Source organism: Staurois parvus, unplaced genomic scaffold (assembly GCF_062004578.1).
Source record: "Staurois parvus isolate SC_StPar_1 unplaced genomic scaffold, SC_StPar_1.0 ptg001017l, whole genome shotgun sequence".
Classification (NCBI taxonomy): domain Eukaryota; kingdom Metazoa; phylum Chordata; class Amphibia; order Anura; family Ranidae; genus Staurois; species Staurois parvus.
Window position 1 is genome coordinate 378,534 of NW_028318813.1, and position 17,078 is coordinate 395,611.

Genomic DNA, 17,078 nt, shown 5'->3' on the forward strand with positions numbered 1-17,078 from the left:
CAACAGGAGGTTGGCACTGGAAGGCTTTGTGCTTCTGTCATGGCAGGTATGCTGATGGGGAAGTGTGCCGGCTGTGATTGCTGACTTTTCTTTCTGAAAGTACCATTTCTCAAGTTGTCATGCCATCCTCTGGCTTCCTCCTGAAATAATCAGTTTCCTGACTGTCATGCTGATCCTGTGGCTTCAACATTTTTTTTTACATCATTTGATCAGAAGAAGTATTGACTTCATCCCGACTCTCCTGAGCTTCATGCTTGTGCCCGGTCAGTGACTCAATATTTCTCTAAAAAGGCCACGCTCACATTGGCTTCAGAAATCCTTTTGGCAACCAGTTCCTCAAAGTCATCCGTGGTTCAGCAAAGCCTTTGCTTAGGGAAGCATTGTTGCCTGCAACGTCTGACTCGCATTAGATGCTACTGATCGCATCCCCTGGTGGCCTCACCCAGAAGGAAGGCATTTCAGAGTCAGGCAAAATGCTGCCCAGATGGGGCTCCTGCACTCCACCCCGATTAAAAAGCTGTCCTTAAACTCCTGAATGATTTTGTCTAGGCTGATATGATGTCATCAGTCTGCTGCAGGAAGAAGGAAAAATTTCCTCAGTCTCCCTTCCTCCCCCTGTGATCACGCAGACTGTACCTCGTAAGGGAAGATGTTGTAGCAGCGGCTGATCTGTGTCAGACTTTTGTGAACACTGCCAAAATATAGACCGGTAGAAAAATTGGCATCATTGTATCCTCTCTGGGCCGTCATCTTAGCCCAAGAAGTAGATGGTTACTCTGTATGGTGACTAAACAAAGATAACGCCATCCTTCTAGATAGATAATGAGCAACCTCTATCCTGGGTCTACTAACAATGAGCAACCACTATCTTGGGTCTACTAACAAAGAACAATCCCCACATTCGGTCTCCTAACAACAAGCAAACCCCATCTTGAGTCTACTAACAGGAAACCCCTGTATTGGGTCTACTACAACAAGCAACTACCATCTTGAGACTAATGACAATGAGCAACCTCCATTATGGGTCTACTAATGAGCAACCTCCATCTTTGGTCTACTAACAACAAGTGACTGCCATATTGGGTCTGCTAACAATGAAAAACCACCAATGTGGGTGTAACAACAAGCAACCTCCCTCTCAAGGCTACTAGAACAAGCAAACCTCATCTCAGGTCTACTAGAACAAGCAAACCTCATCTCAGGTCTACTAACGACGAACAACCCCATTTGGATTTACTAACAATGAGCAACCATTATGTTTGGTTTTCTAACCATGAGCAACCTCCATCCTGGATCTACTAACAACAACCAACCCCCCTCTTGAGTCTATTAACATCGAGCAACCCCATCTTGGGTCTACTAACTATAAGTAACCCCCCTCTTGAGTCTATTAACAACATCGAGCAACCCCATCTTGAGTCTACTAACAATGAGTAACCACCAGCTTGAGTCTATGAACAATGAGCAACCATTTATCTTTGGTTTTCTAACCATGAGCAACCTCCATCCTGGATCTACTAACAACCAACCCCCATCTTGAGTCTACTAACATCATCAAGCAACCCCATCTTCAGTCTACTAACTAAGAGTAACCCCCCTGTTGGGTCTATCAAAATCGAGCAACCCCATCTTGGGTCTACTAACAATGAGCAATCATCTTGAGTCTATGAACAATGAACAACCACCATCTTGGATCTATGAACTATGAGCAACCCCCCCCCCCTCTTGGGTCTATCAACAACAAACCGCCGTCTTTTGTCTACTAACAATGAGCAACTGCCATCTTAGCTCTATTAACAATAATCATCATCTTGGGTCTACTAACATCATGCAACCACCATCTTGTGTCAATAAGCAACAAGCTGATCCAAACCCACCTTCTTCATCTTTCCAGGGCAGGTAAGTCACTGCAGATAGTAAGTCATGATTGAAACAGTAAAGGAACCAATCCATTCACACTCGGTTGTGGAGCACAGGTCTTTCATCCTCCATCCCTGACCTCTGAATGAGCCATTGGGTATCTAGTTATTACATAACAATGGCATGGTGCAGAGCCTTAAAGATATACTACTTTATAATACCTCAGCTGCCCTCACCTGGGCTTTGAATAACAATAAGTGACCTCCATTTTGGGTCTACTAAGAATGAGCAACCATCTTTTGGGATGGTGAGACACACCTCTAGTGCCTTGATAGACCATGTGGGAAGGAGGACCTCTCCATGAGCTCTGCAATGGAATCAAATTGTTGAGGCTCTTAAAGATTCCCTTGCCAGATCACAAGCCCTTCATTTCCCATGGGGCAGGGAATCAGGCCGATACACTCATAGCTAGCCCGAGCTGTATCAACCTCAAGTATGTATTTCACTCCAAGTAAATAATGTAACCAGCTGTAAGAGCCATACATGCATGCTACACCTTGACAAGCCCATAAAACAAACACATTTCACTGCCAGTATCCCTTGGGAACCTGATAAGAGCACATTAGTCTCCTTGGGCAAAGGTCGGGTGGTGCTGTAGACTCTGGACAAACTTACCAATGTGCACATTCCACCAGTAGAAGGCAGTGCCTTCCGCAGGGGTTGTAGTGTGCACAGACCACCAACAGGGGGCAGCAGTTACCAGGGTGGATTCAGATCACATACCCTTCAATATGGAACAAGAATAACTATAATTAGTAAGTATACTCCGCCAAGAACTGTTGAGTCATCTAAACAATGCCTACAGATAAAGGTGATATGGATATGGTGGACCGGAATAAAAATACAAGGAACATTTGCCTTTTCAATCATTCGTTCAAAACAAATATCAAATATCTATTAACAATAATCATCATCTGGGGTCTACTAACATCACGCAACCACCATCTTGTGTCGATAAGCAACAAGCTGATCCAAACCCACCTTCATCTTTCCAGGGCAGGTAAGTCACTGCAGATAGTAAGCCATGATTGAAACAGTAAAGGAACCAATCCACCCACGCTTGGTTGTGGAGCACAGGTCTTTCATCCTCCATCTCTGATGGATGGTGGAAAAAGTAAGCAGACCCTGGGGCCTCAGAAGCTGGCATTGGCCCCTGTAGCAGAAATAACTCTGTGTAGGTGTTTTGTACCCACCGTCTCTGATGTGGACTTGGTAAAAATTTGTGGACTGTTCCTCCATAAATATCAGTAGATGTAATGGTGGATGGTGGAAAAAGTAAGCACACCCTAGGGCCCCAGAAGCTGGTATTGGCCCCTGTAGCAGAAATGACTCCGTGTAGGTGTTTTGTACCCACGGTCTCTGATGTGGACTTGGTAAAAATTTGTCGACTGTTCCTCCACAAATATCAGTAGATGTAATGGTGGAAAAAGTAAGCAGACCCTGGGGCTTCAGAAGCTGGTATTGGCCCCTGTAACAGAAATGACTCCTTGTGGGTGTTTTGTACCCACCGTCTCTGATGTGGACTTGGTAAAAATTTGTGGACTGTTCCTCTACAAATATCAGTAGATGTAATGGTGGAAAAAGTAAGCAGACCCTGGGGCCTCCGAAGCTAGTATTGGCCCCTGTAGCAGAACTGACTCCTTGTAGGTGTTTTGTACCCACTGTCTCTGATGTGGACTTGGTAAAAATGTGTGAACCGTTCCTCCACGTACAATGTCTTCAGTTGTAAGATGTTTTGTGGGTTTTCTTGGATGACCTGCTCCTCTTAACTAAATATCAATGAAAACCAAATTGACTAGGACAGCCCATAACTCACGTTTTCTTTTTGGGCCATTTCTTGGTGGATTTGCTGGTGTGCTTCAGATTGTCATGTTGAGACGCATACAGTTGATTTTCACCTTTTGGTCAGATCGCCAACAGATTGCAGGTTCTCATAAAGCACACTTTGATGATACAGAATGTAAAGTTCACTCGAGGACTGTGAGCTGCTCAGGTCTTAAAGCAGAAAAGCAAACCCAAACCATAACATAGCCACCACCAGGCTTCACAGTTGGTATAAAGTTCTTCTCCTGAACACTGACCTTGGTTTGCACTAAGCAGGTCTACTATAGGGCTCATTTAGACTTGCTGCCCCTCAGTGGATCAATTTTCAAAGGGCATTTGAGTGGTGTCTGGAAGGAAATAAGTCACTTCATCACCACCTGTTTTTAACTCTATTAATTCTGCACCACAACTATGTGCATGGCACGTGGCTGCAGGGTGGTAGTGCGCAAACTATTCATTAGAATGGGTCACATTCTGTGGGCAGTATCACACCCCGAACATGACAGGGCTCGTGTACACTTGTAGTGGGGGTGAGGGGTTAAAGATGGGCAGTTGAGCCGCAGTTTTATCTCCCTGTTCCTCTAACCCACCACAGAGGGGGTTGTACGCAAGCCATAACGTAGTGCTTTGCTTCATGGGAGAAAGTGGAGCAGGGTTGTGGGTTTCACAGAGTTAAAACAGGCGATTAGGAGGTGCTATACCGCCTCCCAGACACCTATCAAATGCCCTCTGAAAAACCATCAACCAGGAAAATTTGCAATGGGGTGGCAAGAGTTGCTGCTAATGTAAACAAACCCACAGGGGGTGCAAGGATTCAACCTACTGTATGTCTGTGGCCCCCTTGTCCTCGATACTTTCCTTACAGGGGGTGGCAAGTATTTTTTCTATTGTAAGCAAGCCCACATGTGCTAGTGGCAGAATCACCAAGTAGAGGGGCTGAGGAGACACTCTGAAGAAAAAATAAAACGAATGCAGCCACTAAATATAAGACCTGTACGTGATATTTTTGTTCTTGGGTTTAGATACGCTTTTGTGTCTTGTGGGGGGGAAAGAAGTGTCAGCAGGAATGAGGAGGACGGGTAAGGCAGCTAGGGAGGGAAGTCTGGCAGGGGGTGGGATAGCTAGGGAGGGATCTCTGATCCATACACAAGTACAGTCACGGCCAAAAATATTGGCACCCCTGCATTCCTGTCAGATAACGCACCACTTCACCCAGAAAATTGCTGCAATGACAAATGTTTCGGCATTCTCATGTTTATTTCTTTTGTTTGTATTGGTATGACACAAAAAAGTGGAGAAACAAAAAGCCAAATCTGACACATTCCACGCAAAACCACAAAAATGGACACAATTATTGGCACCTTCTCAAAATGGTAAGAAATAATTGCATTCCAAGTTTGTGATGCTCCTGTGATTTGTAATTAAACTCCCCTGTATCCATTAACAGATCTTAAAGTGGAGTTCCAGTCACACTGTGAAAAAATAAGTCAGCAGTGGAAGTGGTAGCTGGTACCGGTCAATTTCGGGTAACCACTGCTTCCCCCTCCCCAAAGGTGTCAATCCTTAATGGGGAGTGGGGGACCAGTCTTTAAAGTGGAACATCCCCTTTTGGGTGGAGCTCCGCATTAACGTTCCTGTTTCCACTGTGTGCAACATTGTCAAGAGGCACTGTGGCTAACCTCCCTGGATGTGGACGAAAGAGAAAAATTGATCAAATGTAGGGCCTAATGTCAGAAAGTTGGGTCTCTGTCAGAGGTCATGGGTCTTACAGCAGGACAATGACCCAATGCACACGTCAAAAAAGCACCCAGAAATGGTTTTCCACAAAGCGTTGGAGAGGACTGAACTGGCCAGCAATGAGTCCAGATCTCAGTCCCATAAAGTTCCTGTGGAGAGATCTCAGACCAGCAGTTGGGAAAAGGAACCTTCCAATCTGAGAGACCTGGAGCAGTTGGCGAAAGAAGAGCGATCCAAAATTCCAGTAGAGAGGTGGAAGAACCTCATTGATGGTTACAGGAAGTCATTGATTTCAGGTATTTTTTCCAAGGGGTGCGCTACCAAATATTACATTGAGGGTGCCAATAATTTTGTCCAGTCCATTTTTGGGGTTTTGCATGGAATGGGTCAGATTTGGCTTTTTGTTTCTCCACTTTTTTGTCATACCAATACAAACAAAAGAAATAAATATGAGAATGCGAAACATTTGGAATTGCAACAATGTTCTGGGGGAAGTGGTGCGTTATCAGACAGAAATGCAGCGGTGCCAATATTTTTGGCCACGACTGTACTTGTGTATGGATCAGAGATCCCTCCCTAGCTATCTCACCCCCTGCCAGACTTCCCTCCCTATGCCATGACTGTATGTGACCTGCAGAGCTGACACTCTAACATAGTTATGCATATTCTACAGCGGTGATATTAATATTCTGAGATTTTAGATACTATAGTTGAATATTAGACATGACAATATACTAGAGTGGGGCCATGCAGAGCTTGCTTTAATTCCCACCAGGGCTGCATCTGCTGGTAGTTCGATTGATCTCCCCTTTTGTATTGGCGCTCCACTCTCCTTTCCCTATCCAGGTACACACTGATATGATCACTGCTGGGTGTGAATGTGCTGGACCTTGAATTTCCCCAGTACTAGGTCGGGGGATCTCTAGGAGCAATCACCAATGAAGGGATCTGTTTGGCTCCACAGATTTTCCTCCAGATGATGAATGAGGTCCTGTTCAGAGATTCAGACCTGGCTGGTTCAGTCATAAACCCAGTCATGTGGATTGACCACTTCAACTGCAAAATAGGGAGCCAAGTCACGTGGCTGGCCTCTTCAACCACGGAGACTAAGGGACACAATAGACCAGCCATTCTCACTCAGGTCTCCAAGGAACATTAGGGTTCCTCCAAAAGTATTCCTGTTGAATGACCTTCCATGCATAGTTCTGGGGACAGGGCCATTTGGCAGAGCCAGCACTGTGACACCAATCTTTAAGCTGTCTATAAGGAGAGCTACCAGGAAAGGTGCATTTACCACTGAACTCCAATGGATTCTTTTAAGCAGGGGTTTTCTGAGATCTAAAACTAATTTTAAGGGTTCTTCTGGGGTAAACAGGTTGAAAGGATGCCATAGACCAGCGGTTCTCAACCTGGGGGTCGCGACCCCTTTGGGGGTCGAACGACCATTTCCCAGGGGTCGCCTAAGACCATCGGAAAACATATTTCCGATGGTCTTAGGAACCGAGACACCGCTCCTGTCTCCGGCGATGTGTGGGCGGGATGATATGCTGCCCCTGTCACCGCCTCCTCGCCGCTGATTGGCCACCGGAACTGTAGCTCAGGAGAGGCACACAGGCGGCCAATCACCGGTGAGGAGGTGGAGCTTGGAGAGGAGGAGCCGAGCGGCAGCGCGCGGAGATCGAAGAAGATCGAGGGAGCTGCAGGAACGAGTGAAGAGAGAGGCCAGAGAAGGAAGACAGCTGACAGGTAAGTGCAAATTTTGCTGCTGCAGCCAGGTATGCAGGCTGTAGATGGGAGAGGGAGAGAGCGAGCCCAGGCTGGAGCAGGAGTCAGCAAGGTAAGTATCATTGGTGTCAGTGGAAGGGATAGTGCCCCATCATTTGTGTCACTAATACCAACGATGGGGCGCTATTCCTCCCCCCACTGACACCAACGATGGGGCGCTATTCCTCCCCCCACTGACGCCAACGATGGGGCGCTATTCCTCCCCCCACTGACGCCAACGATGGGGCGCTATTCCTCCCCCCACTGACGCCAACGATGAGACGCTATTCCTCCCCCCACTGACGCCAACGATGGGGCGCTGTTCCTTCCCCCACTGACGCCAACGATGGGGCGTTGTTCCTCCCCCCACTGACGCCAACGATGGGGCGCTGTTCCTCCCCTCACTGACGCCAACGATGGGGCGCTGTTCCTCCCCCCACTGACGCCAACGATGGGGCGCTGTTCCTCCCCCCACTGACGCCAACGATGGGGCGCTGTTCCTCCCCCCACTGACGCCAACGATGGGGCGCTGTTCCTCCCCTCACTGACGCCAACGATGGGGTGCTGTTCCTCCCCCACTGACGCCAACGATGGGGCGCTGTTCCTCCCCCCACTGACGCCAACGATGGGGCGCTGTTCCTCCCTCCACTGACGCCCACGATGGGGCGCTGTTCCTCCCCTCACTGACGCCCACGATGGGGCGCTGTTCCTCCCCTCACTGACGCCCACGATGGGGCGCTGTTCCTCCCCTCACTGACGCCCACGATGGGGCGCTGTTCCTCCCCTCACTGACGCCCACGATGGGGCGCTGTTCCTCCCCTCACTGACGCCCACGATGGGGCGCTGTTCCTCCCACTGACGCCAACGATGGGGCGCTGTTCCTCCCACTGACGCCAACGATGGGGCGCTGTTCCTCCCACTGACGCCAGTGATGGGGCGCTGTTCCTCCCACTGACACCAGTGATGGGGCGCTATTCATCCCACTGACATCAGTGATGGGGCGCTATTCCTCCCACTGCAAAATTACAGTTATGAAGTAGCAACGAAAATAATTTTATGGTTGGGGGTCACCACAACATGAGGAACTGTATTAAGGGGTCGCGGCATTAGAAAGGTTGAGAACCACTGCCATAGACTATACTGCAGCATGCATTGTATGAATGGGATGTAAAACGCAGACTGCAGTGTGGTGTAATAGTGTAGTCACCAGTGTAGAGCATCAAGTACAGGGTTTCTCAATCAGCGTTCCATGAAACCCTAGGGTTCGTCCAGAGGTTGCTAGGGGTTCATTGAGCAATTTCTGCCTCTCAGATAAGTTCCCACTGACACCATTGATTTTTTTAAGCTCTCTGTGAGGGAATTCTTCCCAATGACCACAAGTGTAAGGAGCATTCTTCCCACCGACCGTCACACTAATGGATCATGAGTTGTAGATATAGTAATTTTCAGCAGGGGTTCCCTGAGAACAGAAAGTTATTTTAAGGGTTCTTATGCGGTAAAGGGGTTGAAAATGACCGATCTAGTAGCATCTGCATGAACCAGAAATCAAGCGGCAATTTGAGGAAAATGGAAAAAAAAATATACAACTACTGGTTGATTGGCACCTACAGCACAGAGACATGGAGAATGGAGTGATGGTCACAGACCTCCCTATTGGAGGACAACTAGCTACATGACCAACCAGAAGAGGAACCAGATCTAGGCAGCATCTGGAGATGAGACTCTATGTATGAATAAATGAGAACAGGAGATCCATTTATGAAGGGTAGCAGTGCAGCCTAAAGCCACATGGGTAGAATTAAAGTATTGGTATGACACAGAACCAAGTCCGGGAGCAGCTATTATAAAGAGCAGGATCAAAACCTTTACACCTTGAAATTAGATTTATCAGCAATTCCTCAAGTCCAGGAAGTAATTTTTGGGGTCAGTATGGGGAAAGAAAAAAAAAGGCCCTAGACTAGTAGGAAGAGTCCACCCTTCAAGATAGCTAAAAAGATCTTTGGTGATGGAGCTAGGTCTACCATGTGGAGTTAGCCTTGGAACTATGGAGGCACCATCAAATGGGAGGTTACATAACCACTGCTCAAGGAACCCCCTATAAACCTCTGGAGGAACCTTAGTGTTCCACAGAAACCTGGTTAAGAATAGCTGGTCTATATTATTGCCAAAGTGTGTTGAATTTCTTCTTTTTTTTTTTTAAGCAGAGCACCAATATTGTGCAATTAGACCAAGTGAGGCTTATCGGTACAGTAAGAGCCAGGGTCAACAGATTGATGGTCATCAGAATTGAGACAATTCATAATTTTACAGGTACTTTAGACCTACATTGCACCAATCTTAAGAGGGTTTTTCATTCCCATAGACCTGTCTGCAAAATCTGTTTGACTCAAACGCTCGTAGGCCAAGACATTGACAAGAGATGATTTTATGAATGGCCACATACATGGTCAGTCTCATGAATCTGTGTGAAGCCATCTTATATGCACGCTTCCTTTCTGAAACTGCCCCATCCACCAGAAACGTATGGACCTTCCATTTTAGAATAGTCCTTCCACCTACTTCTATAGCCCTTCATAAACCATCCTGTCAGCAGCAGAAGAGATAGTTTGTTAGTTATTTGTATGTCTATGTTGCTAAGAACTTCTCAGATTGAAAATCACCAAGTGAAGCTTCCCAAGAAACCTACACAGCAATAGACAAGGAGATCATCAAAGGAACCAATGGCACCAAAAGGGAAAGCCTGAAAAAATGCTTCCTGGGGTGTCCAAGTGCTGCTCTTCCTTAGAGCTTTGGTTGGCAGGAGGACCAGGTTTAGTTTGCATGTCAACATTGTTGACAGAGTTACTTTAAATAGTAAAGTCTGTGGGTGGCAGCTAATCCTTCCCAACAAGAAAATAAAACCCTGTATATCCCATATGGGCAATTGTCCAGCACTGGTATAGATGGCAATCCTGAACAATGACTATAACAGCAACAAGAGGGCCCAACGTCTACAAAAGGAAATACTGACTGAAGGTCCACGCTAAGCCACCAAACATGTCTTACATTGAGGGTGTCAACTCCATTTCACTGCAGGCTGCATCAGCATTATAGTTTCCCTCAAAGGGCTGATTGTATGTGCAAGACTAGAGGTCCCTAGCACAAACACGGGGCCCATTTGTGCTAGGGACCTCTAGTCTTACACATACAACCAGCCCTTTGAGGGAAACTATAATACTGATGCAGCCTTAATGTTTGATGCACCATAAGCCAAGAGTTCTCCACCCTCCATCACATCACAATGAACCCCCCCTTACCTTGTGCTGCTGCTCCACAAAGTGCAGGATCTGGAGGACCAGAGGGTGGCTGGAGTCAGCTGTAGCTGCATAGAGAGGTGAAGGATCTACAGGGGTTCTGTACTCCACTGACAATACGGGAGGAATGAGGGCCAGGAAGTCACCAGGTGGGCCAGGTTCAGCCTGCAGGTCTTGTTTGACACATGTGCCTTACAGCCATTCTAAAATTAAAGTGAACCTAAAGTAAAAGCCAAGACTTGTTTTCCAAGCACCAACATGGCAGCAGGTGTGTGGGAGTATCCCCGCCATGGATTGGTACCAGGAAAAATGACAGTATGCATTTGATACAATTTCTTTTAGCTTTGACAGTAGGAAATGTTAAAGCCATCAGTTTATTCTGGCTGTGCAGCCCTTCGGGAAGATCTCTCATGTTCCTTCCTAACAGGAAACGGAGGAGGAAAAACAGTCTTTGGACAGGTGTCACTGGAATATGTGCGTATATTAGAAGGCTTTATTTTCCTTGTCCTGCAATGTTTTGGATCCAGATTTAGCCCTGGTGACCAGACCAAATAGGGGGAGTGAAGACCTCCCAGCTAGGACAGATTACAAATATAATGAATAAAATTCAAAATACTAACAACTTACAAAGCCATCCACAACTCTGCCCCCAGCTTCATCACCAACCTGGTCTCAAAATATCAACCAAACTACTCTTTGGTCCTCCCAAGACCTTCTGCTCTCTAGTTCCTGTGTCACCTCCTCCCATGCTCGCCTCCAGGACTTCTCCCATCCTATGGAACTTTCTACCCCAATCTCTCCAGCTGTCTCCTAATCTATCCACCTTTAGACAATCCCTGAAAACCTCTTAGAAGCGGGATAGACTTCTTTAAACTAGTAAGCCACAATTTCCCTCCATCAGCTCATCCCCCACACAGCTATTACCTTTTGTATCACTCAACCCTTCCTCCTAGATTGTAAGCTCTGATGAGCCAGGCCCTCTGTTTCCTCTTGTACCAAAGTGTATTGTAACTGTAATGTCAACCTTCATTTTGTAAAGCGCTGCGCAAACTGTTGGCGCTGTATAATATAAAAAAAACTCCTAGAAAGCATAAGGCTGGCACCAGTATAAGTCAGCTAAAACACATCTTTATATCGGTGATAAACAGCCATATGTGAGCCAACATATTGCAGCCCTCAGGTGGGAGACCTGAGGGTCAAAACACAGGTAAGACCACATGCTTTCGCCAACACTGCCACCAGCTATTCTGAGGAATGGTGGTTTACCGAGACCTTTGAAGACAGGAGCTATGGCTCAGAAGGGAAGGATGATCCATTAAAAACCCTCCTGCCAGGGAAACCTGCCAAAGTGTTAACGTGCCTACAATGCCATTTGGAAAAGTTTTATAAAATTTTGCAAATATTTTATCAAATCTTGGCCAAAATTTCTCTTTAGTAAAAAACAAAACAAATTAGTTTAACCAAAAATTAGAATGTTTTTAAATAACTTTTTTTAATTTTACATACCATCACCTTAGCGGTACAGTGACACTACTTTTGGGGGGGGGGGGGGCGATTTTTTTTTTTTTTTTTTTAACACCAATTGCTTTTACACCCTTAAAGGCTGTAAAAGCAATCATTTCTCCTCCTCTGGCTGCATTCTTGTGCCTATAGAAATCAGACTTTATGGTGCAGCACCAGAGGGGGTAGAACATGATCCTCAACATCTGCTATTGACTGGTAGATTACAGTGTAACCCTGGCAGTGAAACATGGGCTAGAGCGTGTGATTTGTGATGCACATTCTAGGAAAGACTCTTGGCTTTACCTACTTTAAAAAAATTAGGTGGGATTGCAGGATAAATTCACTTTATGTATATTCAGGGTGTGACGTTATGACCAGTCTGGTCATGTTCCCCCTGGCTTTGACAGCTAGCAGGGGGTTCTTCACCTCCCCCCCCCCCCCCCCCCCCATCCCTTCACTGTCAAATTTAATAAAAGTTGACTGGGGCTCTGGCTGCACCACTCAGTCCTCTGAGAACTACAAGCTGAGAGCCAAGGCTGTTAGGCTGACGGGTAGAATGAACTGCCAGTGCTGTTCATTGGACAAGACAAAGTCCTATGTGCTTGCTCATACATTCTGTGCAACACGGGTGTCAAACTGTGGCCCTCCAGCTGTTGCCAAACTACAAGTCCCATGAGGCATTGCAAGATTGACAGTTACAAGCATGACTCCCAAAGGCAGAGGCATGATGGGACTTCTAGTTTATCAGCTGGAGGGGTGCCGGTCTGCAGGAGCCCTGCCTGCCAAGCGGGCGCCGGTCTGCAGGAGCCCTGCCTGCCAAGCGGGCGCCGGTCTGCAGGAGCCCTGCCTGCCAAGCGGGCGCCGGTCTGCAGGAGCCCTGCCTGCCAAGCGGGCGCCGGTCTGCAGGAGCCCTGCCTGCCAAGCGGGCGCCGGTCTGCAGGAGCCCTGCCTGCCAAGCGGGCGCCGGTCTGCAGGAGCCCTGCCTGCCAAGCGGGCGCCGGTCTGCAGGAGCCCTGCCTGCCAAGCGGGCGCGCTACTGTAAAAAAAAGCGCTGTTCTGTGACCGCCAGGCCAGTCTACATAAGCAATTCTGACCACCTTTAGCGCAGTGCTACAGCCAGAAACTAGTATTTTCCCATAGCAGTCGATGACTGCAACCTTTATTGTAGGATGTCGCATGATCCTTTGGGTTGTTTTGTAGAATTGTAGATTGAGACCACTGTAGTTGTGTAAAGAGGTAACTTCTGGAGTGTGGTACATGCTAAAGTGAACTCTGGGTAAGGTAAAAAAAAAAAAATATGAGATGTTCAACTTTGAACATGCAGTTAACACATTGCTGTCAACACATACACCAAGCAGGTGGCTTACTGACCAAGTGCTGCTGGCTGTGATGTCCTCACTGGGACCACCCAAAGAAAGACCACCACACAAATAAAGTAAGTCACATGGTAGAGCATATTTTTTTTTATTCTTAAATCAGATATAAATTTCTTGGAAAAAATTCTGTTCATTCTGGTGTGGGGCAGCGCAAAAAAAAAAAAGAAATGAATAAAAAAAAAGTTGAGGGGTGGAAAGGATGGGGGGTTGGTGGGTGAAAAATCAGGTGGTTGGTCCAAAGTTGGCAGCTGGAACAGGCAACTGGAGAGGCAGCATCAATATCCTTGGTCCTTCAGGTACTTTATGGTTTCGTGACATTTTTGGTTCAACTGTCCACCATGAACACCGTCCCCTCCTTTCAGAAGGAAAATTGCTGTGGAAGAGAGGAAGAGACATTAGACTTGGCCGTTCCAGGCAATGGTAAAAGCTTTACAGAGAACCTACCTTGATTTGTTCTGACGATGTGTATGTTGAATGTTTTTCCTCCGCCTGTGCATTTTGTCCTTGCGTCCAGGCAGTGTTGCGAGTCGTCACACCAGAGGTCCCTGAGGATACCCAAATTATACTCTCCAAGCACCAAGCCATGGATAAATAAGCTGCTTCGTTCTTTGGAAACAAGGGGGGCAAATTCATGTGCCTGTGAAAAGACGACAAGGTTTAGTGCTCAGCCATCACCAAGCCCTAGGTCAGATCCCAGCCCTATGGGCCCCGCCCCCAACACAGATCCCAGCCCTATGGGCCCCGCCCCCAACACAGATCCCAGCCCTATGGGCCCCGCCCCCAACACAGATCCCAGCCCTATGGGCCCCGCCCCCAACACAGATCCCAGCCCTATGGGCCCCGCCCCCAACATCTGACAAATTGCAAATGAGCCAGCTGCAGAACACAATAAATGAATGGCTGTATGTCATTACTATAGGGGGCACTACAGGTCTTCTGGGAATAGGTCTGCAATTTGAACCACATGCATGAAAGATCTATAGCACTTGGGGACTCAGCACTTCTATCCTGTTGCCATCTCCGCCAATGAGAGGGAACCCTGGGTAGCTGAGAATCCAGTGCACACTGGACTGAGGGGGCCTAGGTGAGTATTGGGGGTGCTGCACAGAGAAGTTTACCCCATGCATAGAATACATGAAGGTAAAAAACCTTGAGCCTTTACCATGTTAAGTTGGTGTATCCTTTAAGGACGGAGCTGCAGTAATGGTCTCCAGGGACAGAGAAGTTCACCCTTCTCACAAATTATATTCACATTTTGCAGGAAAATTGTATTTATTGTACAGCCTGTATGAGCCAGCCAATACACCGACAGGAAGAATCAAACTGCCACTCGCCATCAGGTTCACATGACTTACTGGAATTTCTGAATAATTGAGCATACATGGGGGGGGCTTCACATATGTAGTGCACAGGACCCAGCTCCTAGTAATGGGGAGGAGTGGCTTGCTGCCAAGGCTATGGAAACTAGACTGGTCCAGCAGCACCAAGCATGGCTCCGCACAAGGGGCAGGAGATTCCCTGACAGCAGACGTGATCATTCTACTGGAATACATTACAAGAGCATCCAAGATGCCTCTAGTTGGGCTTAAACATTAAAATGGTGGGCTCCCTCTAAACCCCCCCCCCCCCCCCGAGCCCAGCCCGGGGGGGCCACGCACAGAGCCCAGCCCCGGGGGGGGGGGGGCCACGCACAGAGCCCAGCCCCGGGGGGGGGGGCCACGCACAGAGCCCAGCCCCGGGGGGGGGGCCACGCACAGAGCCCAGCCCCGGGGGGGGGGGGGCCACGCACAGAGCCCAGCCCCGGGGGGGGGGGCCACGCACAGAGCCCAGCCCCGGGGGGGGGGGCCACGCACAGAGCCCAGCCCCGGGGGGGGGGCCACGCACAGAGCCCAGCCCGGGGGGGGGGCCACGCACAGAGCCCAGCCCGGGGGGGGGGCCACGCACAGAGCCCAGCCCGGGGGGGGGGGCCACGCACAGAGCCCAGCCCGGGGGGGGGGCCACGCACAGAGCCCAGCCCGGGGGGGGGGCCACGCACAGAGCCCAGCCCGGGGGGGGGGGGCCACGCACAGAGCCCAGCCCGGGGGGGGGGCCACGCACAGAGCCCAGCCCGGGGGGGGGGCCACGCACAGAGCCCAGCCCGGGGGGGGGGCCACGCACAGAGCCCAGCCCGGGGGGGGGGCCACGCACAGAGCCCAGCCCGGGGGGGGGGCCACGCACAGAGCCCAGCCCGGGGGGGGGGCCACGCACAGAGCCCAGCCCGGGGGGGGGGCCACGCACAGAGCCCAGCCCGGGGGGGGGGCCACGCACAGAGCCCAGCCCGGGGGGGGGGCCACGCACAGAGCCCAGCCCGGGGGGGGGGCCACGCACAGAGCCCAGCCCGGGGGGGGGGCCACGCACAGAGCCCAGCCCGGGGGGGGGGGCCACGCACAGAGCCCAGCCCACACATACATAACAGCAAAATGCTTATATGGGAGCAGTTTATGGAGTGTCCCTATAAGGCGACTCCAAGAGAACAATAGGCCCCACAAATGTTACTTGCTGCCCATGCCACAGTCTGCAATGAGGAGCCTGGCTGATTAGGTGCAGTTCTCATGTTGGGGACCCCTGGTTCACTCTAGTGTGGGGGCTGCTGGATCAAACTACATCACAGCAGTGATTTGGCGGAGCAGACAGTGAGGTATTCTAGATTTATCTATCATCTAGTAAATTGTAATTTTATACCCGTCATGTTATAGTAGTTCAGCAGCTGAGCTAAAAGCCTGTAATTGCTGCTCACCACTCATTAGATGAGGCAACTGCATTCATTTTTAGCTCCTTAAATTTTAGATAAATTCCCATACTCCAAAAAAAATAAAGTCCCACACTAAACAAGGTGATTATCTGATGCCACCATCCTATAAACTGGAGCAAGAAAGGATGCAACACTGAACTACAAACACCATCTATAGAATGTTTATGTATTGCAACCCTTTGAATTCAGGGTAAACCTGTATAATGAGGGCCACTCAACTGACATGTCAACGCAATGCATGACAAACTGATCCTTCAAGTCTACATTCCTTCTAAAAATTGGGTCCATGATCATCTAATTAGATACATTGCAAGGTCTACTCAACCTAAAGAAAGGTGTTGCCCATTGGTTCCCAGGCAATCCTATACACCAGATCAGGATGCAGAGGACAATCTCAGAATAGGTACCATGTGACGGATCCAAGAAGCAGTGCTTTACAGCAACCAGAGCCCTGGTCCATATACTATGATGTAGGAAATGCAGTGCATCTTGTGCTCCCCCCCACACTGCATTGAAATTGCACCATGTGCTGGGAGGTGAATTGGCTCCTGTCTAAATTGTCCCTAGTGTATGTATGAATGCGAGTTAGGGACCTTAGATTGTACGCTCCTCGGGGGCAGGGACTGCTGTGAATGTACAATATATATGTAAAGTGCTGCGTAATTTGACGGCGCTATACAAGTACCTGAAATAGTTCATGTGACCTGCTTTGGGTGTCAGTGTTAGCATTGTGACTGCCGGAATCTATTACATGGGTCCATAAAACATGATATATAGATATGTACGCCTGCACCTTGTGTGGGTGCAATGTGATTTGAGATCATACAAAAAGGCCAGGCACAAATTACATTGCAAAGAATTGCACACAAT

At 48.6% G+C, this 17,078-nt stretch overlaps 1 protein-coding gene across 1 annotated transcript in view; it reads right to left on the reverse strand.

The window, feature by feature from the left end:
* Positions 1-13,489: 13,489 nt before the first annotated feature.
* LOC149441178 (profilin-1-like) overlaps positions 13,490-17,078 on the reverse strand; it is a 33,071-nt gene continuing 29,482 nt past the window's right edge. Inside the window, exons 2-3 of the mRNA XM_089657660.1 lie at positions 13,862-14,054; positions 13,490-13,790 (exon numbers count right to left, since the gene is read on the reverse strand). Of these exons, the coding sequence (XP_089513786.1) occupies positions 13,693-13,790; positions 13,862-14,054 (291 nt within the window). The 3' untranslated portion in view covers positions 13,490-13,692. The remainder of the gene's footprint in view (positions 13,791-13,861; positions 14,055-17,078) is intronic.